This window comes from Eubalaena glacialis, chromosome 1, assembly GCF_028564815.1.
Source record: "Eubalaena glacialis isolate mEubGla1 chromosome 1, mEubGla1.1.hap2.+ XY, whole genome shotgun sequence".
Classification (NCBI taxonomy): Eukaryota; Metazoa; Chordata; class Mammalia; order Artiodactyla; family Balaenidae; genus Eubalaena; species Eubalaena glacialis.
Genome location: NC_083716.1, coordinates 184,985,360 through 185,012,620, shown reverse-complemented (window position 1 = coordinate 185,012,620; position 27,261 = coordinate 184,985,360). Strand labels below are relative to the sequence as shown.

The window sequence follows — 27,261 nt, the reverse complement described above, 5'->3', positions numbered from 1 at the left end:
AGTGCGGGCTCTGTAGTTGTGGCACACGGGCTTAGTTGCTCCGTAGCATGTGGGATCTTCCGGACCAGGAATCAAACCCGTGTCCCCTGCGTTGGCAGGCGGATTCTTAACCACTGCGCCACCAGGGAAGCCCCGAGTTTTTGGCAGTCTTACCAAAATATCTTTAGGCAGAATTTATTATGTATATCTATCACTGTGTAATAAAACCTTCCTTACTTAGAACCGTATATTTTCTACTACATGTACTAATGCTGACTGAACTCAGTAATGTTTGATGGTTTTTAGGTAATGCTTGATTTAGTCTGGTAGATTTGTTTACAGCTGAGAGTGTAAGGTAAATAGGAAATTATGTATTACATGTAGCTTTCTGTGGCCTCATTTCTGTAAGGTATTTTATAGTTTTGTCTATTATTGCAGGCATGTAAATAATCATAATAAATATCATATTTAATCACCTTTCCAATTTGTTATGTGATTATTTTTAAGTAAGGGAATACCAATTTAGACATATGTGCTTCACATCATTGTTTGTACCTCTACTTTTTGGAAGTGAAAAGAAAAATAGAATATTGTTGACTTAGGTAAATTACTGTAATTGTTTGAAGGCTGAAGGAAAACCAGGCTTATACCAACAGCAGTTTCTGAAGTAGCAATGGCTAGAAATTCAAAATAAACTTGATAAGTGAGATGATTCTTTATAAAATTGGATGCTATAATATGTTTGTGTTTTTGAGCAGTCAGAATTGAAAGCATGTCTGCTTTAAATTATATTTTGGTTTAATATCATTAGTATTCACTTCAGCCAAAGTGATGAAATTCCTTTTTATCCAGCCTTGCAAATCTGATATTTTCTTTGGTCTGTGGTTTAATGTTTCATTGCAGAACAAAATGGCAAATGCTGAGGCAGGCAAGAAGATCTTTGTTCAAAAATGTGCTCAGTGCCACACAGTGGAAAAAGGTGGAAAACACAAGACTGGTCCAAACCTCTGGGGCCTTTTTGGCAGAAAAACAGGACAAGCACCAGGATTTTCTCATACCGATGCGAACAAAAACAAAGGTAAAAACTAGGCAATTGTTGGAGAGAATCAGAAGCTTTGTAGCAAAGAAGAAGGCACAGGATTTGATATAATAATTTCCTAATTTGCAGAATTAAAAATGAAATCCACATGTTTATATTATGGAAATATTGATTTATGTCATAAGATCTGTGTTTGGATAACTGGTCATCTTTTTTTTTTTTTTTAATAAATTTATTTATTTATTCTTGGCTGCGTTGGGCCTTCGTTTCTGTGCGAGGGCTTTCTCTAGTTGCGGCGAGCGGGGGCCACTCTTCGTTGCGGTGCGCGGGCCTCTCACTATCGCAGCCTCTCTTGTTGCGGAGCACAGGCTCCAGACGCCCAGGCTCAGTAGTTGTGGCTCACGGGCCCAGTTGCTCCGTGGCATGTGGGATCTTCCCAGACCAGGGCTCGAACCCGTGTCCCTTGCATTGGCAGGCAGACTCTCAACCACTGCACCACCAGGGAAGCGCCTGGTCATCTTTTTGATCAGAGAAATTAGCAATCCTCTGTGGCATAAATTTTTTGCCTATACAAGGAACTTCATTTTATGCAATACATATATCTTGAAAAAGCATGAGCTAAATTTAAAAAAATCAAATCATGTTTTAATGGCATAATGGCAATTTTTTATTTGTAGTAGTGATTCTTAGCAGGGTGTGGGGAATGTTATATAGTTTGAAAAAGTATATTTAATCATTTCTTTGTTGGTGGAAAGTGTGTAGATGACAGTTAATTTTAGGATTGAAATTCAAAATGGTTGCAAAAGACTGTAATATCTTTGCAAAGCAATTTATTACTCTTGGAGATATCTATATCTCTATATATTTACGTATATAATTAGCATTCACTTAAAAATAGGGTACAACTCTATTTTTTAAGCTGTTCTTGGTGTACAGAATGGACTTGAGGACAGGGTGGGTGGGGAAGGGGAAGCTGGGATGAAGTGAGAGAGTGGCATGGACATATATACACTACCAAATGTAAAATAGATAGCTAGTGGGAAGCAGCTGCATAGCACAGGGAGATCAGCTCAGTGCTTTGTTACCACCTAGAGGGGTGGGATAGGGAGGGTGGGAGGGAGACGCAAGAGGGAGGAGATATGGGGATATATGCATACATATAGCTGATTCACTTTGTTGTACAGCAGTAACTAACACAACATTGTAAAGCAATTATACTCCAATAAAGATGTAAAATTAAAAAAAAAAATTGTTCTTCGTATCTCAGCATTTCTTACAGGCCCAAATTTCAGATCACTACTACACCACTGTTTGGAAAGGTTTTTATTTTATGTTGTTTTGTTTTATTTTATTTTATTTATTTTTCTTTCTATTTTTCTAATTGAGATGAAATTCACATAACATACAATTAGCCATTTTAAAGTGTAAAATTCAGTAACATTTAGTGTATTCACAGTGTTGTACAATCACCACCTCTCTTTAGTTTCAGAACTTTTTCATTATCCCAGAAGAATCCCTGTACCCATTAACTAATCACTTTCCATATCCTCCTACCCCCATCCTTTGGTAACCACTTACCTGCTGTCTCTATGGATTTGTCTACTCCAGATATTTCATATAAAGGGAATCATGTAATACATGATCTTTTATGTCTAGCTTCTTTTGCTTAGCATATTTTCAAGATTCATTGAAGTTGAAGCATGTATCAATACTTCATTCCTTTTTTATGGCTGAATACTATTCCATTGTATGTATATATCACAATTTGTTTATCCATTCATCAGTTGATAGACATTTGGATTGTTTCCACCTTTTACCTATTGTGAATAGTGCTACTATGAATGTTTGTGAAAAAGCGTTTAAGTCCCTGTTTTCAGTTACTTTAGAACTGTACCTAGGAGTGGAATTGCTAGGTCAGTTAACTACGTTTAACTTTTTGAGGAAAGGTCAGATTGTTTTCCACAGTGGCTGCACCATTTTTACTTTTCCATCGGCAATGTAGGAGGATTCTTATTTCTCTGTATAGTCAACAACACTTGTTCTTTTCTTTTCTTTCTTTTTTTTTTTTTTAATTGCCATCCTAGTGGGTATGAAGTGGCGCCTGGTGAGTTTGCTTTGTATTTCCTTAATGATGCATAATACTGAGCATTGTTTCATGTGCTTGTTGGCCATTTGTATATTTTCTTTGGAAAAATGTCTGTTTATAGTCTCTCCCCATTTTTTATTTGGGTTGTTTGCCTCTGTTGTCAAGTTGTAAGATTTTTTATGTATTCTGGACACTAAACCCTTATCAAATAAGTGACTTGCAAATATTTTCTCTTATTCTGTAGATTGTCTTCATTTTTTAAAATAATGTCTTTTGATGAACAGTGATTTTTAATTTGTATGAAGTCCATTTATCTATTTTTGTTGTTGATGTTGCTTGTGTTTGGGTGTAAAATCTAAGAATCTATCATGAAATCTAAGGTCATAAAGATTTACCCTATGTTTTCTTCTAATAGTTTTATAGTTTTATCTCATATTGATATTTAGGTCACTGACCTACTTTTAATTAAAATTAATTATCATTAATTTTTTATATAGAGTGAGGTAGTGGTCCAACTTCATTCTTTTTCATGTGGTTATCTAGTTTTCCTAGCACCATTTGTTGAAGAGATTCTTTTACAGTTGAATGGTTAAAAATCATTTTACAGCCTTGTTGAAAATCAATTGGCCATATGTGTTAGGGTTTACTTCTGGACTTTCAATTCTCTTCCATTTGTCTGTACATCTATTCTTATACTAGTGCTACACTGTTTTGATTACTGTAGCTTTGTAGTAAATTTTGAAATTGGGAAGGATGAGCCCTCCAACTGTGTTTTTATTTTTCAGTATTGTTTTGGCTATTCAGGGCCCTTTGCAATTCCATGAGTTTGAAGATCACCTTTTCCATATCTGCAAAAAAGGCCTATGGAATTTTGATAGAGATTGCATTGTATCTGAAGATTGCTTTGGGGAGTATTGCCATTTTAACACTATTAATGTTACATTCTGTGAACATGGGATACCTTTCCTATTATTTAGGTCTTCTTAAATTTAGCAGTATTTCATAATTTGCAGTGTGCAAGTCTTTCACCTCCTTGATTAAATTTATTCCTACCTATTTTATTCTTTTAGGTACTATTATTAATAGAATTGTTTTTAAAATTTCCTTTTCAGATTGTTCACTGTTTGTGTGTAGAAACAGCTGATCTTTGTATGTTGATCTTGTACTGTGCAACTTTGCTAAATTCATTTATTAGCTCTAGTAGATTTTTTGTGGATTCTTTACAATTTTCTATATAGAGAATTATGTCACCTGTGAATAGAGATAGTTTTAGTTCTTCCTTTCCAATCTGAGTAGCTTTTATTTCTTATTCTTCCCTAATTGCTCTGGCTAGGACTTCCGGTAGAATTCTGAATAGCTCTGGGGAAAGTGAGCATCTTTGTCTTGTCTTGTTTGTTTTTTGGTTTCTTTTTAAATTTATTTATTTTATTTACTTGTTTTTGGCTGCGTTCGGTGTTCGTTGCTGCGCATGGGCTTTCTCTTGTTGTGGCAAGTGGGGGTTACTCTTTGTTGCGGTGTGCGGGCTTCTCGTTGCGGTGGCTTCTCGTGTTGTGGAGCAGGGGCTCTAAGCGTGTGGGCTTCATTAGTTGTGGCACACGGGCTCAGTAGTTGTGGCTTGTGGGCTCTAGAGTGCAGGCTCAGTAATTGTGGCACATGGGCTTAGTTGCTCTGCGGCACGTGGGATCTTCCCGGATCAGGGATCGAACCCGTGTCCCCTGCATTGTCAGGCGGATTCTTAACCACTGTGCCACCAGGGAAGCCCCTTTGTCTTGTTCTTGATCTTAGGGGGAAAGCTTTCAGATTTTTACCTTGAATATGGTGCTAGCTGTGGGTTTTCCATAAATCCTGTTTTTCATGTTAAGCAAGGTCCCTTCTATTGCTGGATGTTTTTATCATGAAAAGGTGTTGGATTTTGTTAAATGCTTTTTCTGCATCTGTTGAGATAATCATGTGTTTTTTTTTTCCTTTTGCTCTATTAATGTGGTATATTATGTTGATTTTCTTATGTTGAACCATTCTTGCATTCCTGGGATAAATCTCAGTTGGTCATAATGTGTTATTCTTTTAACAGTGAAGTTGGATTTAGCTTGCTAGTATTTTGTTGAGGATTTTTGCATTAGAGATATTTGTTTTTTAATTTTCTTGTGAGGTCTTTATCTGGGTTTGGTGTTTGGAGAAGTTTTAAATATAAATTATTGGCAGCTGTAAGTCCTCTTCATAAGTGATTTGAATTTAGTATTTAAAAATTTCTTAATAGGTTTTTTAGTGCTTGTATAGACTAAAGTACCTCATTTGATTGAGCTTTGCAGACCATGTTGCAGGAAAAAGGCTTTAATAAGGTAAGTTGGCATCTTGTGCATTATTTTTTATTTTTTGAGTGCACATATATTAGCTTACACTTTGTCAAAAGAGGGATTCTACTTATTTCAACCTGTGTTAATGTTTCTAGTAAGATAGTGTTTGCAGTTGGTTTCAGTCTGTTGCGGTTTTTGTTTGTTTTTGTGAAACTTGTACAAGCATACTTTTATTACACTTCTCAGACGTTGCAGGTTTGTGGCAACCCTGCACCAAGCAAGTCTCTCAGTACCATTTTTCCAACAGCATTTGCTCACTTCGTTTCTCTGTCACATTTTGGTAATTCTCACAATATTTTAAACTTTTAAATTATTATTTTACTTACTATGGTGATCTGTGATCAGCAGTCTTTTTTTTTTTAACATCTTTATTGGAGTATAATTGCTATGGTTCTTATTATGATTGCAAGACGCACTTTACTTTAGCAACAACCATCAGGAAACTTTGAAAAAAACAAAGTTTATTACTCACAGATCCTGGAGGGTACACAGCATGTGTGGGGCTACCCAGTGCGGTATCAGGTAGAAAGAGAGCGTGGGCTTGGGGTTTTGCTTTTATTGGGGTTGAGAGGGGGGTGCCTAGGGTTTTGTGGGTTCACTCTTTATTGGTGAATTTAAAATATAAAAGCAGGAATTAAAGCATGGGAAGGGAAAAAGCAAGCCAGTCAGTCAAATGGTCAGTTATATGGGTCTACCTTTCTGAAAAAAGGGAACTTCATGGGTGGGCATCCTTACTCTTTACTTGTATAGCTGGCAGTGCATTTATTCAAGATGGATGTATTTGAAGGGGATGCCTCAGCAATTAAAAGCTTAATGTCCAGCACTTACATTACAATCAAAAAGGCTAATTGTCAGTTACTTACACTACAGATAGATAAGATGTAAAGAAATTTTTGTTACCTGGAACTTTGGGGAAAGAAACCTTATAGATAGTCAAATGGCTTGATTAAAACAAAGTTCACACATGTCTAGATTGTCAGTTTTTTTGTGTCTGTGAAAATAAGATACTTTTCATTTTCTCAAAGCTTTGAGAGCAATACAGTTTAGTAGGATGGAGAGCTGGCAAAGCCATTTGTTCCTAGACTTGGGTGTCCAAGCAAACTAGGATGGGGTAGGGAGTATATGGTAAGTCTGTTTTAGAGCACTACTGCTACATCTTAGCATTTGAGGATGGTAATAGTTTCCTAGGGCTCCTGTAACCAAGTACTATAAATTAGGTGGCTTAAAATAGTGAAAATTTATGGTTTCATAGTTCTGGAGGCTAGAAGTGCAAAATCAAGTTGTTGGCAGGGCCATGCTCTTTCTGAAACCTGAGGGCAATATTCCCTTGCTTCTTCCTAGCTTCTGGTGGTTTGCCAGTAAACTTGGTGTTTTGGGCCTACAACTGCATAACTCTAGTCTCTACCTTCATTGTCATATTGTCCCTGTGTGTCTCTGTCTTCACATGGCCTTCTTACAAGGATACTAGTAAAATTGGATTGAGAGACCTATCTTACTCAGTGTGACCTCTTTTCAACTTAACTAAACACACCTGCAATGACCTTATTTCCAAATAAAGCCACATTCTGAGGTACCAGGGGTTAGGGTCTCAACATAACTTTATTCAGGGGACACCCACAATAAAGGACCACATACATATCAAATAAATACATAGATAATTGATAAAAATACTTATATTAAAACAACATGGAATAAAATTTAATCTTTGTCAAGTCAAGGGTGTTTATCACCTTCTTAAACATCAGTGTAGTTGTTAGTAATACAATATCATTGTATTTAGTATATGCAGAAATGCTGGTTAGTAGATATTCTATAATAAAGAATTGTCTGGTCTTTGTCTCAGGTTCCTGGGAGGGATCTCTGAAACCTTGGAATTTCCCAGTGATAGGAGCATCTTTGTTACTCAGGTTTGGGTTCTGGGACTACAGCCTGTGTTTATGCTAATGAGATGACTTGTGGTAGGCTCCTTGATAGTTTCAGGATGGGGACTGGGCAAGCTGGAAAGACCAACCATGTAATTAGAGAATTGGGGCTTTGGGCTAGGTGATATCAGTCTGACCTCCAAGGATAGAGGTCGGGGGCTGGAGATTGAGTTCAAGCACATGGCTAGTGATTCAATCAATCATGCCTATGTAATGAAACCCCAATAAAAACTCTGGCCACTTTCAACTGAAAGTTCTACTTGAGCTTCCTGGTTGGTAAACACATCAGTGTACTGGAGGGGGATGAGTCATGATTCCACAGGGCCGGGGCCAGGAACCTCTGTGTTTGTGACTTTCCCAGACCTCACCATCTGGGTCTCTTCATTTGGCTGGTACTGATTTGCATCCTTTATAGTAAAACTGTAATTTTTAAGTAGTGCTTTCCTGAGTTCTGTGAGTTGTTCTTACAAATTATAAAACCTAAGGGAGTCCTGGGAACCCTTAAATTTATAGTCAGTTGGTTAGAAGTTTGGATGGACTGGGGACCCTGAACTTGCCACTGGTGTCTGAAGTGAGGCAGTCTTGTTGGGGACTTTGGGGTCTGTGCTAACTCCAGGCAGTTAGTATGAGAATGGAATTGCATTTATTGCAGTAGGATTTACAATTGATAGACTATTGAATAAATCAGTCTTAAACTTGCATTTATTGTGTGCATTTATATGGCTCTTTAACTTTTAAAGTAATAGTTTTCTATAGTGTCATTTTATTATTTTATTATCCTATTATAAGAGCAGTCAACTTTTGAAGTCCTGATTTTTAGAACAGTTAAAACCTAACGTTTGTCCCTCTAGCTGCCAATATTTTAAAGACTTTTGCTTATTAACATTGATTTAAAATCATATTAAATATGATTTTATTAAATATTTTATTAAAATATCTTTTATTATAGGTTTTTATCAAAGATAAAAGGCTGTATATGGCTTGGCTTTAACATTATTTAATAATTAGAAATAAAATTTCCCTGAGTCAGATTGTTTAATTAATATTTATGACTTATTTGGGGATATAATATATTTGTTAGTTCTACTAATGAAATAAGAATAATAAGTAGCAGAATGAAATTAGACTCTTATTGTTCACCACTGACAAAAATTAATTTGAAATGGATTAAAGATTTAGACACAAGACCAGAAACCATAAAACTTCTAGAAGAAAACATAGGGAAAAGTTCTTTGACATTGGTCTTGACAGTGATTTTCTGGATATGACACCAAAAGCACAAACAACAAGAGCAAAAATAAATAAATGGGACTTATATTAAACTAAAAAGGTTCTGCACATCAAAAGAAACAGTCAACAAAATTAAAAGGCAACCTACTGAATGGGAGAACATATTTGCAAATCATATATCTGATAAGGGGTAAATATCTAAAATATATAAAGAACTCATACAACTCAATAGAGAAAAAACCAACCAGATTAAAAAATGTACAGAGGAACTGAATAGACATTTTTCCAAAGAAGACATATAGATGGCCAACAGATACATGAAAAGGTGCACATCATTACTAATAATCACGGCAATGCAAATGAGATTATCACCTTACACCTGTTAGAATGGCTATTATCAAAAGACAGGAAATAGCAATTATTGGGAAGGATGTGGAGGAAAGGGAACTCTTTTACAGTGTTGGTGGGAATGCAAATTGGTAAGCCACTGTGGAAACAATATGTAGTTTCCTCAAAAAGTTAAAAATAGACCTACCATATGATCCAGTAATCCCACTTCTGGGTATATATTCAAAGGAAATGAAAACAGAATCTTGAAGAGATATCTGCACCACCATGTTCATTACAGCATTATTTACAATAGCCAAGATATTGAAATATCCTAAGAGTCCATCAGTGGATGAATGAATAAAGAAGATGTACTGTATATACACAATAGAATATTATTCAACCATGAGAAAGAAAGAAATCCTGCTATTTACAACAACTTGGATGAACGTTGAGGGCATTATGCTAAGTGAAATAAGTCAGACAGAGAAAGACAAATACTGTATAATACCACTTATATGTGGAATCTAAAAAAGCCAAGCTTAGAAAAATAGAAAGTAGAGGGGTAGTGACCAGGGGTGGGGAGTTAGGGTAATGGGGAGATATTGGTCAAAGGGTACAAACTTCCAGCTATAGGATTAACAAGTTCTGGGTATCTGATGTATAACATGGTGATTATAGCTAATAATACTGTATTATATACTTGAAAGTTGCTAAGAGAGTATATCTTAAATGTTCTCACTACAAAGAAGAAATGGTAATTATGTGATGGGGTGGAGGTTTTTGCTAATGCTATGGTGGTAATGATTTTGCAATATGTAAGTGTATCAAATTAACATATTGTACACCTTAAATTTATAGACTGTTATATATCAATTATATCTCAGTAAAGCTGGAAAAAATGATCTAAGTAGCTTACTAGGTTAATTGAACAGGGTTTTAAAATAATATTATTTAGAATAAATAAAGATTTAAAAAATACTTTAGGACAGCTTGATCAAAGACAGACTTGATAAGAAGAGCCAAGAAGTCAGTAGTTCAGTTTTAATACAAATTGTGGAAAACTGTCAACCATAGTTTATTTTCCATGTATGGTCTTTCTGTTGGAAATAATTACGCCATTTTAGTTTTCAAAAGAATAAGGAAATTCTCATATTTTAAAGAAGATTGTTCCATATGACTTGCTTAGAGTATAGTTTTACAAAATTCATGATTGTGGCAATAATTTTATATTGTGTGGTTTTAAAAAATTGTAGCTAAATATGTATAACATAACATTTACCATTTTAACCATTTTTAAGTGTACAGTTCTGTAGCATTAAGCACATTCACATTGTTCTGCAACCATCACCACCATCCATCTCCAGAAGTTTTTTATCTTCCCAAACTGAAACTCTGTACCCATTAAACAGGCCCTGGAAGCCCCCATTCTATTTTGTCTCTGAATTTGACTACTCTAGGTACCTCATATAAATGTAGTCACATAGTATTTGTCTTCTTGTGACTAGCTTATTTCATGTGGCATAATGTCTTTAGGGTTTATTCATGTTGTACCATGTGTCATAATTTCCATCCATTTAAAGGCTAAATGATATTCCATTGTATGTATGTATATACCACATTTTGTTTATCAATCAGTGGATACTCTGGTTACTTCCAATTTTGGCTATTATGAATAATGATGCTATAAACATGGGATATAAATATTTGTTCATGTTCCTGCTTTCACTTCCTTTGGGTGTAATACCCAGAAGTGGAATTGCTGAATCATATGAAAATTCTGAGTTTAATTTTTTGAGAAATAGCTGTACCATTTTCCATAAGGGCTCTATCATTTTATGTTCCCACCAGCAATATGTAAGGATTCCAAGTTCTCCACATCTGAGACAACACTTGTTATTTTGTTTTTTGTTTGTTTGTTGATAATAGCTTTCCTAATGGATGTGAAGTGATATCTCCTTGTGGTTTTGGTTTGCATTTCCCTAAAGATAGTGATGTTAAGCATCTTTATTGTTTTTTTTTTTAAACATCAGTAAATGGATACAATTTTTCTTTTGAGAATAGTACTTTATACATATTATTGAATAACTATATGCCGTTTGCATTTTGGGGGCAATGATAATTGAAACAAATTGAATTAACTCATGATTTGCCCAGGGTTGTGTGCTAACAAGTGATATAACTAAGATTCAGACTCAGGTCTTCTTCGGCCTTTAATGAAATCATATCATGGGGTTAACATATTTGCTGAACTAACTTATTATTATTATTAATTTTTATCTTTTTCCTTTTGTCATGTCAGATCTGTTAAAATAAGCAGTAGGACACATAAAATTATAAATGTACTAATAATTTAAAAAATATTTTGAAATCCATTTACATTATATGAAAATTCAGATAGTTCAAAAGGATACTTCCCAGTATGAGTGATAGGAAATTATGTATATTCATGTCTCCCTATCCTCCCCTGTTCCTTTCCCTTTACCAACTAATTTTATATGGTAATATTATTCTTTATAATTTTAGTGGCTATATTCATACTTTGTTATATTGTATGCCTCTATTATTTTATTTAAATACTTTAAGCAATATCTGTCTATTCTTCACTCTGAAGGATGAGAGAATCAAAGTGGTTATACAACCTCCAATTTTTTCATACTCTTAACTGAGCTACTTATGTTGTTATTTCTGCTTTGACATGATACATATAATTTATATCCTATGTAACTATAATTACCACAGTTGCTTTAACATTTGTCCTACATTTAGATTGTATTAGTGCTTATTCCCAGCTTTTACCACAGTGTCTATATTTATCTTTTGGTTGGTAGAAGATTATCTATCAGTAGTTATGCCAAGAAAGAATTACTGGAACCATATTACCCCAGTTCTTGATGTTTGAAAAGATCGATGGATTCCCATTACACTTGAATTGTTTGGCTAGACGTAAAATGATTGGATGATACTTTTAATTCCTCAGGATTTCGTATGCTTCATGTTGAATTTTTCTTTGGAGAAATCTGAAGCCAGCCTGATTGTTTTCCATTATAAATTACTTGGTTTTATTTTTATTTTACTCTTTTCCCCCTAAGTTTCAGTAAACTTCGTATTGAAATTTAGTAATTTACTAGGCTGTGTATAAGCCTTGGTTGATCTGTTTCAGATTTTCCTGGGACATGTGTTCTTCCAATTGGCAGATTCAGGACTTTTTTTTTTTTCTTAACATTTTTATTGGAGTATAATTGCTTTATAATGGTGTGTTAGTTTCTGCTTTTTAACAAAGTGAATCAGTTATACATATACATATATCCCCATATCTCTTCCCTCTTGCGTCTCCCTCCCTCCCACCCTCCCTAGCCCACCCTTCTATCTGGTCACAAAGCACCGAGCTGATCTCCCTGTGCTATGCGACTGCTTCCCACTAGCTATCTATTTTACATTTGGTAGTGTATATATGTCCATATATACACTACCACTCTCTCACTTTGTCCCAGCTTACCCTTCCCCCACCCCGTGTCCTCAAGTCCATTCTCTAGTAGGTCTGCGTCTTTATTCCTGTCTTGCCCCTAGGTTCTTCATGACCATTTTTTTTTTAATTTTTAGATTCCGTATATATGTGTTAGCACACAGTATTTGTTTTTCTCTTTCTGACTTACTTCACTCTGTATGACAGACTCTAGGTCCATCCACCTCACTACAAGTAACTCAATTTTGTTTCTTTTTATGGCTGAGTAATATTCCATTGTATATATGTGCTACTTCTTCTTTATCCATTCATCTATCGATGGACACTTAGGTTGCTTCCATGTCCTGGCTATTGTAAATAGAGCTGCAGTGAACATTTTGATACATGACTCTTTTTGAATTATGGTTTTCTCAGGGTATATGCCCAGTAGTGGGATTGCTGGGTCATATGGTAGTTCTATTTTTAGTTTTTTAAGGAACCTTCCTACTGTTCTCCATAGTGACTGTATCAATTTACATTCCCACCAACAGTGTATGAGGGTTCCCTTTTCTCCACACCCTCTCCAGCATTTATTGTTTGTAGATTTTTTGATGATGGCCATTCTGACCGGTGTGAGATGATATCGCATTGTAGTTTTGATTTACATTTCTCTAATGATTAATGATGTTGAGCATCCTTTCATGTGTTTGTTGGCAATCTGTATGTCTTCTTTGGAGAAATGTCTATTTAGGTCTTCTGCCCATTTTTGGATTGGGTTGTTTCTTTTTTTGATATTGAGCTGCATGAGCTGCTTGTATATTTTGGAGATTAATCCTTAGTAGTTGCTTCGTTTGCAAATATTTTCTCCCATTCTGAGGGTTGTCTTTTGGTCTTGTTTATGGTTTCCTTTGCTGTGCAAAAGCTTTTAGTTTCATTAGGTCCTATTTATTTTTATTTATTTTATTTTTATTTTTTAAAATTAATTAATTAATTAATTTATTTATGGCTGTGTTGGATCTTCGTTTCTGTGCGAGGGCTTTCTCTAGTTGTGGCAAGCGGGGGCCACTCTTCATTGCGGTGCACGGGCCTCTCACTATCGCGGCCTCTCTTGTTGCGGAGCACAGGCTCCAGACGCGCAGGCTCAGTAATTGTGGCTCACGGGCCCAGCTGCTCCGTGGCATGTGGAATCTTCCCAGACCAGGGCTCGAACCCATGTCCCCTGCATTGGCAGGCAGATTCTCAACCACTATGCCACCAGGGAAGTCCCTATTTTTATTTTTATTTCCAATTCTCTAGGAGATGGGTCAAAAGGGATCCTACTGTGATTTATGTTATAGAGTGTTCTGCCTATGTTTTCCTCTAAGAGTTTTATAGTGTCTGGCCTTACATTTAGGTCTTTAATCCATTTTGAGTTTATTCTTGTATATAATGTTAGGGACTGTTCTATTTTCATTCTTTTACATGTAGCTGTCCAGTTTTGCCGAAACCACTTATTGAAGAGACTGTCCTTTCTCCATTGTATATCTTTGTCTCCTTTGTCATAGATTAGTTGACCATAGGTGCGTGGGTTTATCTCTGGGCTTTCTTTCCTGGTCTGTTGATCTATGTTTCTGTTTTTGTGCTAGTACCATATTGTCTTGATTACTGTAGCTTTGTAGTATAGTCTGAAGTCAGGGAGTCTGATTCCTCCAGCTCCGTTTTTTTCCCTCAAGACTGCTTTGGCTTTTCGGGGTCTTTTGTGTCTCCATACAAATTTTAAGATGATTTGTTCTAGTTCCGTAAAAAATGCCATTGGTAATTTGATAGGGATTGCATTGAATCTGTAGATTGCTTTGGGTAGTATAGTCATTTTCACAATATTGATTCTTCCAATCCAAGAACATGGTATATCTCTCCATCTGTTTGGATCATCTTTAATTTCTTTCATCAGTGTCTTATAGTTTTCTGCATACAGGTCTTTTGTCTCCCTAGGTAGGTTTATTCCTAGGTATTTTATTCTTTTTGTTGCAATGGTAAATGGGAGTGTTTCCATAATTTCTCTTTCAGATTTTTTATCATTAGTGTATAGGAATGCAAACGATTTCTGTGCATTAATTTTGTATCCTGCTACTTTACCAAATTCATTGATTAGCTCTAGTAGTTTTCTGGTAGCATTGTTAGGATTCTCCTTGTATAGTATCATGTCATCTGCAAACAGTGACAGTTTTACTTTTCTTTTCTGATTTGGATTCCTTTAATTTCTTTTTCTTCTCTGATTGCTGTGGCTAAAACTTCCAAAACTATGTTGAATAATAGTGGTGAGAGTGGGCAACCTTGTCTTGTTCCTGATCTTAGTGGAAATGGTTTCAATTTTTCACCATTGAGAATGATGTTGGCTGTGGGTTTGTCATATATGGCCTTTATTATGTTGAGGTAAGTTCCCTCTATGCCTACTCTCTGGAGGGTTTTTATCATAAATGGGTGTAGAATTTTGTCGAAAGCTTTTTCTGCATCTACTGAGATGATCATATGGTTTTTCTCCTTCAATTTGTTAATATGGCTTATCACATTGATTGATTAGCATACACTGAAGAATCCTTGCATTCCTGGCATAAATCCCACTTGATCATGGTGTATGATCCTTTTAATGTGTTGTTGGATTCTGTTTGCTAGTATTTTGTTGAGGATTTTTGCATCTATGTTCCATCAGTGATATTGGCCTGTAGTTTTCTTTTTTTGTGACATCTTTGTCTGGTTTTGGTCTCAGGGTGATGGTGGCCTTGTAGAATGAGTTTGGGAGTGTTCCTCCCTCTGCTATAGTTTGGAAGAGTTTGAGAAGGATAGGTGTTAGGTCTTCTCTGAATGTTTGATAGAATTCGCCTGTGAAGCTATCTGGTCCTGGGCTTTTGTTTTTGGGAAGATTTTTAATCACAGTTTCAATTTCAGTGCTTGTGATTAGTCTGTTTATATTTTCTATTTCTTCCTGGTTCAGTCTTGGAAGGTTGTGCCTTTCTCAGAATTTGTCCATGTCTTCCAGGGTGTCCATTTTATTGGCATAGAGTTGCTTGTAGTAGTCTCTTAGGATGCTTTGTATTTCTGTGGTGTCTGTTGTAACTTCTCCTTTTTCATTTCTAATTTTATTGATTTGAGTCCTCTCTCTCTTTTTCTTGATGAGTCTGGATAATGGCTTATCAATTTTGTTTATCTTCTCAAAGAACCAGCTTTTAGTTTTATTGATCTTTGCTATTGTTTTCTTTGTTTCTATTTCATTTATTTCCACTCTGATCTTTATGATTTCTTTCCTTCTGCTAACTTTGGGTTTTGTTTGTTCTTCTTTCTCTAGTTCCTTTAGGTGTAAGGTTAGATTGTTTACTTGAGATTTTTCTTGTTTCTTGAGGTAGGCTTGTATAGCTATAAACTTCCCTCTTAGAACTGCTTTTGCTGCATCCCATAGGTTTTGGATCGTCGTGTTTTCATTGTCATTTGTGTCTAGGTATTTTTTGATTTCCTCTTTGATTTCTTCAATGATCTCTTGGTTATTAAGGAACGTATTGTTTAGCCTCCATGTGTTTGTGTTTTTTACGTTTTTTTCCCTGTAATTGATTTCTAATCTCATAGCGTTGTGGTCAGAAAAGATGCTTGATATGATTTCAATATTCTTAAATTTACTGAGGCTTGATTTGTGACCCAAGATGTGATCTATCCTGGAGAATGTTCCGTGCGCACTTGAGAAGAAAGTGTAATCTGCTGTTTTTGGATGGAATGTCCTATAAATATCAATTAAATCTATCTGGTCTATTGTGTCATTTAAAGCTTCTGTTTCCTTATTTATTTTTATTTTGGATGATCTGTCCATTGGTGTAAGTGAGGTGTTAAAGTCCCCCACTATTATTTTGTTACTGTCGATTTCCTGTTTTATAGCTGTTAGCAGTTGCCTTATGTATTGAGGTGCTCCTATGTTGGGTGCATATATATTTATAATTGTTATATCTTCCTGTATTGATCCCTTGATCATTATGTAGTTTCCTTCCTTGTCTCTTGTCACATTCTTTATTTTAAAGTCTAGTTTATCTGATATGAGTATTGCTACTCCAGCTTTCTTCTGATTTCCATTTGCATGGAATATCTTCTTCCATCCCCTCACTTTCAGTCTGTATGTGTCCCTAGGTCTGAAGTGGGTCTCTTGTAGACAGCATCTATATGGGTCTTGTTTTTGTATCTATTCAGCAAGCCTGTGTCTTTTGGTTGGAGCATTTAATCCATTCATGTTTAACGTAATTATAGATAGGTATGTTCCTATGACCATTTTCTTAATTGTTTTGGGTTTGTGTTTGTAGGTCCTTTTCTTCTCTTGTGTTTCCCACTTAGAGAAGTTCCTTTAGCATTTGTTGTAGAGCTGGTTTGGTGGTGCTGAATTCTCTTAGCTTTTGCTTGTCTGTAAAGCTTTTGATTTCTCCATCAAATCTAAATGAGATCCTTGCAGGGTAGAGTAATATTGGTTGTAAGTTCTTCCCTTTCATCACTTTAAGTATATCATGCCACTCCCTTCTGGCTTGTAGAGTTTGTGCTGAGAAATCAGCTGTTAACCTTATGGGAGTTCCCTTGTATGTTATTTGTCGTTTTTCCCTTGCTGCTTTCAATAATTTTTCTTTGTCTTTAATTTTTGCCAATTTGATTAATATGTGTCTCGGCCTGTTTCTCCTTGGGTTTATCCTGTATGGGACTCTCTGCACTTCCTGGAGTTGGGTGGCTATTTCCTTTCCCATGTTAGGGAAGTTTTCGACTATAATCTCTTCAAATATTTTCTCTGGTCCTTTCTCTCTCTCTTCTCCTTCTGGGATCCCTATAATGCGAATGTTGTTGCGTTTAATGTTGTCCCAGAGGTCTCTTAGGCTATCTTCATTTCTTTTCATTCTTTTTTATGTAGTCTATTCCGCAGCAGTGAATTCCACCATTCTGTCTTCCAGGTCACTTATCTGTTCTTCTGCCTCAGTTATTCTGCTATTGATTCCTTCTAGTGTAGTTTTCATTTCAGTTATTGTATTGTTCGTCTCTCTTTGTTTGTTCTTTAATTCTTCTAGGTCTTTGTTAAACATTTCTTGCATCTTCTCGATCTTTGCCTCCATTCTTATTCCGAGTTCCTGGATCATCTTCACTGTCATTATTCTGAATTCTTTTTCTGGAAGGCTGCCTATCTCCACTTCATTTAGTTGATTTTCTGGGGTTTCATCTTGTTCCTTCATCTGGTATATAGCCGTCTGCCTTTTCATCTTGTCTGTCTTTCTGTGAATGTGGTTTTTGTTCCACAGGCTGCAGGATTGTAGTTTTTCTTGCTTCTGCTGTCTGCCCACTGGTGGTTGAGGCTATCTAAGAGGCTTGATGGGAGGCTCTGGTGGTGGGTAGAGCTGACTGTTGCTGTGGTGGTCAGAGCTCAGTAAAACTTTAATCCACTTGACTGTTGATGGGTGGGGCTGGGTTCCCTTCCTGTTGGTTGTTTTGCCTGAGGCAACCCAACACTGGAGCCTACCTGGGCTCTTTGGTGGGGCTAATGACAGACTCTGGGAGGGCTCACGCCAAGGAGTACTTCCCAGAACTTCTGCTGCCAGTGTCCTTGTCCCCACGGTGAAACAGAGCCACCCCCCGCCTCTGCAGGAGACCCTCCAACACTAGCAGGTAGGTCTGGATCAGTCTCCCCCGGGGTCACTGCTCCTTCGCCTGGGTCCCGATGCACACACTATTTTGTGTGTGCCCTCCCAGAGTGGGGTCTCTGTTTCCCCCAGTCCTGTCGAAGTCCTGCAATCAATTCCCACTAGGCTTCAAAGTCTGATTCTCTATGAATTCCTCCTCCTGTTGCCGCACCCCTAGGTTGGGAAGCCTGACGTGGGGCTCAGAACCTTCACTCCAGTGGGTGGACTTCTGTGGTGTAAGTGTTCGCCAGTCTGTGAGTCACCCACCCACCAGTTATGGGATTTGATTTTACTGTGATTGCGCCCCTCCTACCGTCTTATTGTGGCTTCTCCTTTGTCTTTGGATGTGGGGTATCTTTTTTGGTGAGTTCCAGGTCTTCCTGTCAATGATTGTCCAGCAGCTAGTTGTGATTCTGGTGTTCTCGCAAGAGGGAGTGAGAGCATGTCCTTCTACTCCGCCATCTTGGTTCCTCCCTCCTTTTTCATTTTCTAATTCTGTTGATTGGACTCTTCTCCCTTTCTTTCTTGATGAGTCTCGCTAGTGGTTTATCAATTTTGTTTATCCTCTCAAAGAACCAGCTTTTAGTTTTACTGATCTTTGCTATCATTTCCTTCATTTCTTTTTCATTTATTTTTGATCTGATCTTTATGATTTCTTTCCTTCTGCTGACATTGGGGTTTTTTGTTCTTCTTTCTCTAATTGCTTTAGGTGTAAGGTTAGGTTGTTTATTTGAGATGTTTCTTGTTTCTTGAGGTAGGATTGTATTGCTATAAACTTCCCTCTTAGAACTGCTTTTGCTACATCCTGTAGGTTCTGGGTCATCGTGTTTCCATCGTTATTTATTTCTAGATATTTTTTGATTTCCTCTTGGATTTCTTCAGTGATCTTTTGGTTATTTAGTAGTGTATTGTATATCCTCCATGTGTTTGTATTTGTTACATTTTTTTTCCTGTTATTGATATCTAGTCTCATAGCATTGTGGTCAGAAAAGATACTTGATACAATTTCAGTTTTCTTAAATTTACCAGGGGTTGATTTGTGACCCAAGATATGATCTATCCTGGAGAATGTTCCATGAGCCCTTGAGAAGAAAGTGTATTCTGTTGTTTTTGGATGGAATGTCCTATAAATATCAATTAAGTCCATCTTGTTTAATGTATCATTTAAAGCCTGTGTTTCCTTATTTATTTTCATTTTGGCTGACCTGTCCTTTGGTGAAAGTGGGGTGTTAAAGTCTCCTACTATGATTGTGTTAATGTCAGTTTCCCCTTTTATGGCTGTTAGCATTTCCCGTATGTATTGAGGTGTTCCTATGTTGGGTGAATAAATATTTACAATTGTTATATCTTCTTAGATTGATCCCTTGATCATTATGTAGTGTCCTTCTTTGTCTCTTGTAATAGTATTTTTTTAAAGTCTATTTTGTCTGATACGAGAATTGCTACTCCAGCTTTCTTTTGATTTCCATTTGCATGGAAATATCTTTTTCCATCACCTCACTTTCAGTCTGTATGTGTCCCTAGGTCTGAAGTGGGTCTCTTGTAGATGGCATTATACAGATGTTGTTTTTGTGTCCATTCAGCCAGTCTGTGTCTTTTGGTTGGAGCATTTAATCCATTTACATTTTTGGTAGTTATTGATATATATGTTCCTATTACCATTTTCTTAATTGTTTTGGGTTTGTTATTGTAGGTCTTTTCCTTCTCTTATGTTTCCTCCCTAGAGAAGTTCCTTTAGCATTTGTTGTAAAGCTGGTTTGGTGGTGCTGAATTCTCTTAGCTTTTGCTTGTCTGTAAAGTTTTTAATTTCTCTGTCGAATCTGAATGAGATCCTTGCTGGGTAGAGTAATCTTGGTTGTAGGTTTTTCCCTTTCATCACTTTCATTATGTCCTGCCACTCCCTTCTGGCTTGCAGAGTTTCTGCTGAAAGTTTAGCTGTTAACCTTATGTGGAGTCCCTTGTATGTTATTTGTTGTTTTTCCCTTGCTGCTTTTAATATGTTTTCTTTGTATTTAATTTTTGATAGTTTGATTAATATGTGTCTTGGCGTGTTTCTCCTTGGATTTGTCCTGCATGGGAGTCTCTGTGCTTCCTGGACTTGATTATTTCCCTTCCCATATTTGGGAAGTTTTCAAGTATAATCTCTTCAAATATTTTCTCAGTCCCTTTCTTTCTCTCTTCTTCTTCTGGGACCCCTATAATTCGAATGTTGTTGTTACATTTAATGTTGTCCTAGAGGTCTCTGAGACTGTCTCAATTCTTTTCATTCTTTTTTCTTTATTCTGCTCTGCGGTAGTTATTTGCACTATTTTATCTTCCAAGTCACTTATCTGTTCTTCTTCCTCAGTTATCCTGCTATTGATTCCTTCTAGAGAATTTTTAATTTCATCTATTGTGTTGTTCATCATTGTTTGTTTGCTCTTTTGTTCTTCTAGGTCCTTGTTAAACGTTTCTTGTATTTTCTCCATTCTATTTCCAAGATTTTGGATCATCTTTACTATCATTATTCTGAGTTCTTTTTCAAGTAAACTTCCTATTTCCTCTTCATTTGTTTGGTCTGGTGGGTTTTTACCTTGCTCCTTCATCTGCTGTGTATTTCTCTGTGTTCTCATTTTGCTTAACTTACTGTGTTTGGGGTCTCCTTTTTGCAGGCTGCAAGTTCATAGTTCCTCTTGTTTTTGGTGTTTTCCCCCAGTGGGTAAGGTTGGTTCAGTGGGTTGTGTAGGCTTTCTGGTGGAGGGGACTGGTGCCTGTGTTCTGGTGGATGAGGCTGGATCCTGTCTTTTTGGTGGGCAGGACCATGTCCAGTGGTGTGTTTTGGGGTGTCTGTGACCTTATTATGATTTTAGGCAGCCTCTCTGCTAATGGGTGGGGTTGTGTTCCTGTCTTGCTAGTTGGTTGGCATAGGGTGTCCAACACTGTAGCTTGCTGGTTGTTGAGTGGAGCTGGGTCTTAGCGTTGGGTTGGAGATATCTGGGTGAGCTTTGGCCGTTTGCTATTACACGGGGTCGGGAGGTCTCTGGTGGACCAATGTCCTGAACTCAGCTCTCCCACCTCAGAGGCTCAGGCCTGACACCTGGCCAGAGCACCAAGACCTTGTCAGCCACATGACTCAGAAGAAAAGGGAGAAAAAGAAAGAAAGAAATAAAGAAAAAAAGAAATAAAAAAAAAAATAAAGTTATTAAAATAAAAAATATTATTAAAAATTTTCAAAAATAATAAAAAAAAGAAAGAAGAGAGAAACCAAACCACAAAACAAACCCACGAATCATAACAAGCACTAAAATCTATACTAAGATAAAAAACCAGACAGGCAGAACCCTAGGACAAATGGTAAAAGCAAACCTATACAGAGACAATCACACAAAGAAGAATACAGTTACACATTCACAAAAAGAGAAAAAGGAAAAAAAAATATATATTTATAAAAACAAAAAAGGAAGAGAGCAACCAAATCAATAAACAAATCTTCCAATGATAATAAGCTCTAAATACTAAACTAAGATAAACATAAAACTAGAAACAAATTAGATGCAGAAAGCAAACCCCAAGTCTGTAGTTGCTCCCAAAGTCCACCGCCTCAGTTTTGGGATGATTCCTTGTCTGTTCAGGTATTCCACAGATGCAGGGTACATCGAGGTGATTGTGGAGCTTTAATCCGCTGCTTCTGAGGCTACTGGGAGAAATTTCCCTTTGTCTTCTTGTTCGCACAGCTCCTGGGGTTCAGCTTTGGATTTGGCCCCGCCTCTGCATGTAGGTCACCTGAGGGCGTCTGTTCCTGCTCAGACATTATGGGGTTAAAGTAGCAGCTGATTAGGGGGTTCTGGCTCCCTCAGGCCGGGGGGAGGGAGGGGTATGGAATGCGGGGGGAGCCTGAGGCAGCAGAGGCTGGCGTGACATTGCTACAGCCTGAGGCGCGCCATGTGTTCGCCTCAAGAAGTGGTCCCTGGGTCACGGGACCCTGGCAGTGGTGGGCTGCACAGGCTCCTGGGTGGGGAGGTGTGGATAGTGACCTGTGCTTGCACACAGGCTTCTTGGTGGCTGCAGCAGCAGCCTTAGCATTTCATGCCCGTCTCTGGTGTCTGTGCTGATAGCCGCGGCTCGCGCCCGTCCCTGGAGCTTGTTTAGGCGGTGCTCTGAATCCCCTCTCCTTGCGCACCCCGAAACAGTGGTCTCTTGCCTCTTAGGCAGGTCCAGAGGTTTTCCTGGACTCTCTCCCAGCTAGCCATGTTGCACTATCCTCCTTCAGGCTGTGTTCTCGCAGCCAACCCCAGTCCTCTCCCTGGGATCTGACCTCCGAAGCCCAAGCCTCAGCTCCCAGCCCACACCTGTCCCGGCTGGTGAGCAGACAAGACTCTCAGGCTGGTGAGTGCTGGTCAGCACTGATTCTCTGTGCGGGAATCTCTCCGCTTTGCCCTCTGCACGCCTGTTGCTGTGCTCTCCTCCGTGGCTCTGAAGCTTCCCCCCCGCCACCCCCCATCGTCTCAGCCAGTGAAGGGGCTTCCTAGTGTGTGGAAACTTTTCCTCCTTCACAGCTCTCTCCCTGTGGTGCAGGTCCCGTCCGTGTTCTTTTGTCTCTGTTTTTTGTTTTTTCTTTTGCCCTACCCAGGTGTGTGGGGAGTTTCTTGCCTTTTGGGAAGTCTGAGGTCTTCTACCAGCGTTCAGTAGGTGTTCTGTAGGTGCTGTTCCACATGTAGGTGTATTTTTGATGTATTTGTGGGGAGGAAGGTGATCTCCACGTCTTACTCCTCCGTCATCTTAAAGGTCCCCATATTTATTTATTTTTTAAAAATAAATTTATTTTTTAAAAATAAATTTATTTTTTAAAAATAAATTTATTTATTTATTTTTTTAAATTTTATTTATTTATTTATTTTTGGCTGCGTTGGGTCCTTGTTGTTGTGCGCAGGCTTTCTCTAGTTGCACTGAGTGGGGGCTACTCTTTGTTGCAGTGCACTGGCTTCTCATTGCAGTGGCTTCTCTTGTTGTGGAGCATGGGCTATAGGCACAAAGGCTTCAGTAGCTGTGGCACGTGGGCTGAGTAGTTGTGTCTCACGAGCTCTAGAGCACAGGCTCAGTAGTTGTGGTGCATGGGCTTAGTTGCTCCGCGGCAGGTGGGATATTCCCGGGCTAGGGCCCGTGTCCCCTGCATTGGCAGGCAGATTCTTAACCACTGTGCCACAGGGGAGGTCCCAGTACCGTTTTTTTAGATTCCATATATGTGCTTTAGCATACGGTATTTGTTTTTCTCTTTCTGACTTACTTCACTCTGTATGACAGACTCTACTTCACTCTGTGTGACAGACTCTAGGTCTATCCATCTCATTACAAATAATAAAGACCTTTTCTGAATCCATGGGAATGTGCTCCTGATTTTTCTCTGCTTAGTGTATATAATTTCTGTTGTGTATATTTCATTTAACTTTTTTTAATATTCCTTTCTGCTGTGTGTGTGTATGTTGTGTGTGTGTGTTTTCAGTACTCTTTCATGGTGATTCCTTTCTGATTACTACTCATCTTTTGATTAGGACAATTTTTCCTTGATTGGTTGTTTGCAGAAGGACAGTAAGAGTGAGGGTCTGAGTGTTCCAGTTGGTTATAAGATCTTCCTCACCCACAATTATGTGTTAGAGCTACATGTATGTGTGTATGTTTGCTGCGGGGTTATTTGGCTCTTCAGCTGACAAAGGCTGGCAGCTCCAGGGTTATCCAACACCTCAAGTTTCTCTTTTATCCTATAACAAGGTAGAATCTTTCCTTTAAAGATGTGTTTTCTTCTTTACTCCTGGCTCCCCTGGCCCTCCATGGTATCAAATTGAATTTAGGGAGACTTTCGCAGCCAGCCAATATGTACTGTACTCTTTTTGGGCCAAACAGAGGGTTATGACTCTGCCCCTCAGGATTTGTCACCTATTTTGGAGAACTTTTCTCTTCTTTCGAAATTAGTGAAAAGTGTCCTCTCACTCTGGTCCAGGTTTTATGTCCTTGGTAGTCTTCTAATTGTATCAAGTTTGGTGGTAGAGGCACTCACTCATAAATTTTATTGAAAGTGGAACTAGCATTTCTGTTTCTCTTTGTGCATGTTCTTTTCAACTGGCTTTAGAAAGGAAAAACGTTAGATGCAACCTCTCTCTCTCTCATTGTAAAACTGGATTCCTGAAATCATAGGTTTTTGATAGAGATCCTGACAGAGGCAGCTTGGTGTGATTAGGAAAAAGACAAACAAAAAAACATGGAAATATAAGTTACTAGTCACCAGTTCTTTACTCTATGTAGCCTTGTCATCTTAGGGTAAGTTATTATCCTCTCTTTGGGTCATAATTTACTCATCTGCAAAATGAGGATTTGTAGAAGGAATTCTCTGTGATTCTAGGAGGATGGCATACTGCTTAGGCCCAACATGTCTGGGTTGGTAGTTCATTGGTGTACCTTAGATAATCTTAAACAGCCTTGGATTTCTACGAAGAAGCCCAAGAGTAGATCACCGAAGACTAATTTTGGAATTTTCTTGTAGGTCAGAAACTAAGTATTCTCAGTTATAATAACCTTCCTACTGAGTCTAAGAGTAATCTTTTGTTCACAAATGTGGGTCACATCAGAAAGTAAACCTTACAAATGTAACGTCACAAACTTAAAACTTATTTTCACCTTCATAGGTGTTATCTGGGGAGAGGAGACTCTGATGGAATATTTGGAGAACCCAAAGAAATATATCCCTGGAACTAAAATAGTCTTTGCTGGTCTTAAAAAGAAGAGTGAGAGAGAAGATCTTATTGAGTATTTGAAACAGGCAACATCTTCATGAAATGCTCTTACAATTTAAAAATTATTAGCTATAAGCCAAATTTTTCCAATTTCAAATATTGCATGTTTGAAGAAGTCATATTTGACCTTTCCTGATCAGCTTGTAGTAAGTTTAACATTTTAAAATAAAAGTTGATATTTTTGATTGTGTGTAATCTACTGATCAAATGTCCTTCAGAGTCTGAGCTTGATTTTATCTGGTCGCTAAGGATGTGGACAAGGTCAGGATGGAGGAAGAGAGGGAAGGAAACTGAAACTTATTGCTCTTCAGTAGTCTCTACATGCACAAATATTTTATAGGCCTAGCAACTGCTGTTGATGATGGAGATAGCTTCCACATACTTATTTCTCTGCAATTTAAATGTAAATATAGCAGACATTAGGTTTAATTTTCATTAAGCTGTTTGGTTATATGTTTGCCTTTTATTATAAACAATACTTAAAGTAACTTTAAGGGAAAAGAAGTAGGGAAAATGAAGTCAAGTATGTGATCTTATCTTAGGAATATTATTGGGGAAAAAAAGCCAATTGTTGACCATGGGTGACATAAAATAAAACCTAGAGAGAAGGAGAAAAGCATGTTCCATGTTAGTATGCATTTATATCATGTAACATTCTTTTTCTGAATTAATCATTTTATGATGCCCTTCTAATCCTGAGTAATATAAGGCTGGACTATAGGGAGGGATAGCAGGGACCCTGAGAGAGAGGGAGAAAGAAAAACAACCCTCACCCTAAATGTGAAAGACCTCCCACTTCACAGTAAGTGGGAATGAGGCATGGTGGGGCAGGTCCACAACAGGGCCCGTGTGGAAGGGAACAGTGGCTCTGAGATGGCCCCTGAAGTGGCTTTGAAATCCTACAAGTACTCTGTCACCCAAACGATACGGCCCCATACAAGGAGAAGCTGTTTCCTTACCGAAGAGGTGGATAATGGACTGGTCAGGGTGATATTGGGTGAGGATAAGATATTCATTATCTCATTTCCACTTCACAACAACACCTCTGTAAGGTGAAGTTTACCTTCTACAGGGAGACTTACAGAGATCTGGTGCCAGAACGAAAACCTAGATCTTCTACTCCAGTTCTTGGTGACTTTTCTACATATCATAGGAATATGTTAGCTAGTTAACTTATTAGCAAATGCCACTACTGAGAAGATATTCCTGTCAGAAAGTTTCCAAAGTGAGGGGAATGTGGTTGAAAAAGCTGTGATTTCCAGAAGGTTCCTCTAAATCATTTAAGTGCCTGGGATCACTCTTAATGCTCTGGCAAGTGGGAGAGAATGAATTCCTTCTGGAGCCCAGGGCCGGTGTTGAATAGGAGAGTGTGTCCCTGCGGGCCAAGAGAGGGCCTTAGGCAAAGCTGACCTTGTGACTTTCTCCCTGGAGGAGTTCTTTGATGAGGGCAGAGACATCTGTAGGGACTCCAAGCATGTATTAAGGATGTTGCCAGTGTCAGAGCTGAGTTGGGTTTCCAGGGATGTAGAACTGGGTGACACACCCTGTGTTCTAATTTGCATGAGACATAGAGCTCTGTGAGAAAGAGCTTGAACTCAATTCAGATTTATAAGTATAGTTCAGATTTATACAGTCCTGATAGATAAACTTGGTGGTACTGAGAAAAAGCCACATTGCACAGGAGCAAGAAGGCCTCCTGTTTGGAGTTTAAATACTTTTTGTCTTAGGAATAGTAGAAAGGAGATAGTGTGAGAAGAGCTGAAATGATAAAACGTAGTTGGTGGAAATGGAGAAGCATTAAGTAGATATTTTTCCATTTAAAAAATTGTTCAGCTAGTGATAAGGTGTTGAGTGTTCTTTTACATTTTATGTTTGTCTAGGTAAGAGCAAAATAAGTACCTCTTTGCTGGTAGAAATGTTTCTAATATTAGATAGGAAAAAAATTTGGAGGAAAATTTGCAAATAAATACAGTAATTAAAATTCTGTATTTTCATAGGCTTTATCACTGAATGAATATATATCGACTTTGAGAGGCTTAAATCCATCTTTGGATCAATTTACAGTACATGAAGGAACTTCTGGGCACTGTGGTAATTTGATATTGTGCCAATTTAGCTAAGTTGGAACTGTGTTTTCCAGAGCTCTCTTCTCTGTATGGTTCCTGGTTAGGGCTGGTCACATGAAAAATCTGCCTGAGATTTGGAAAGCAGCAGTTAAGCGGAAGCCTATACATTTATAAGCTCTGTGTAGGGTCCCAGGTGCAACTCATACTTGTTGTCACTACAGCAGCCTTTGGGTGGTGGGGCAGCAGCTGGGCACTCAGCGCCTCCAACTCCTACCAGATCTTTTTCAGCTTTTCTGAGTCCTAGACCAGGGGTTCAGGGTATGTGCTGCTTTGAGGGGGAAGGCTTAGGTCAGGTCATCCATATAATCAAGGTGTGAAATGGT

General features: G+C 37.9%; 1 protein-coding gene across 1 annotated transcript; it reads left to right on the top strand.

Annotated features, from left to right (window-relative positions):
• Positions 1–888: 888 nt before the first annotated feature.
• Positions 889–24,853, top strand: LOC133099048 (cytochrome c 2). The gene is made up of 2 exons (XM_061202507.1): positions 889–1,057; positions 24,705–24,853. The coding sequence occupies exons 1-2, from the start codon at positions 889–891 to the stop codon at positions 24,851–24,853; spliced, it is 318 nt and encodes a 105-aa protein (XP_061058490.1).
• Positions 24,854–27,261: the final 2,408 nt, after the last annotated feature.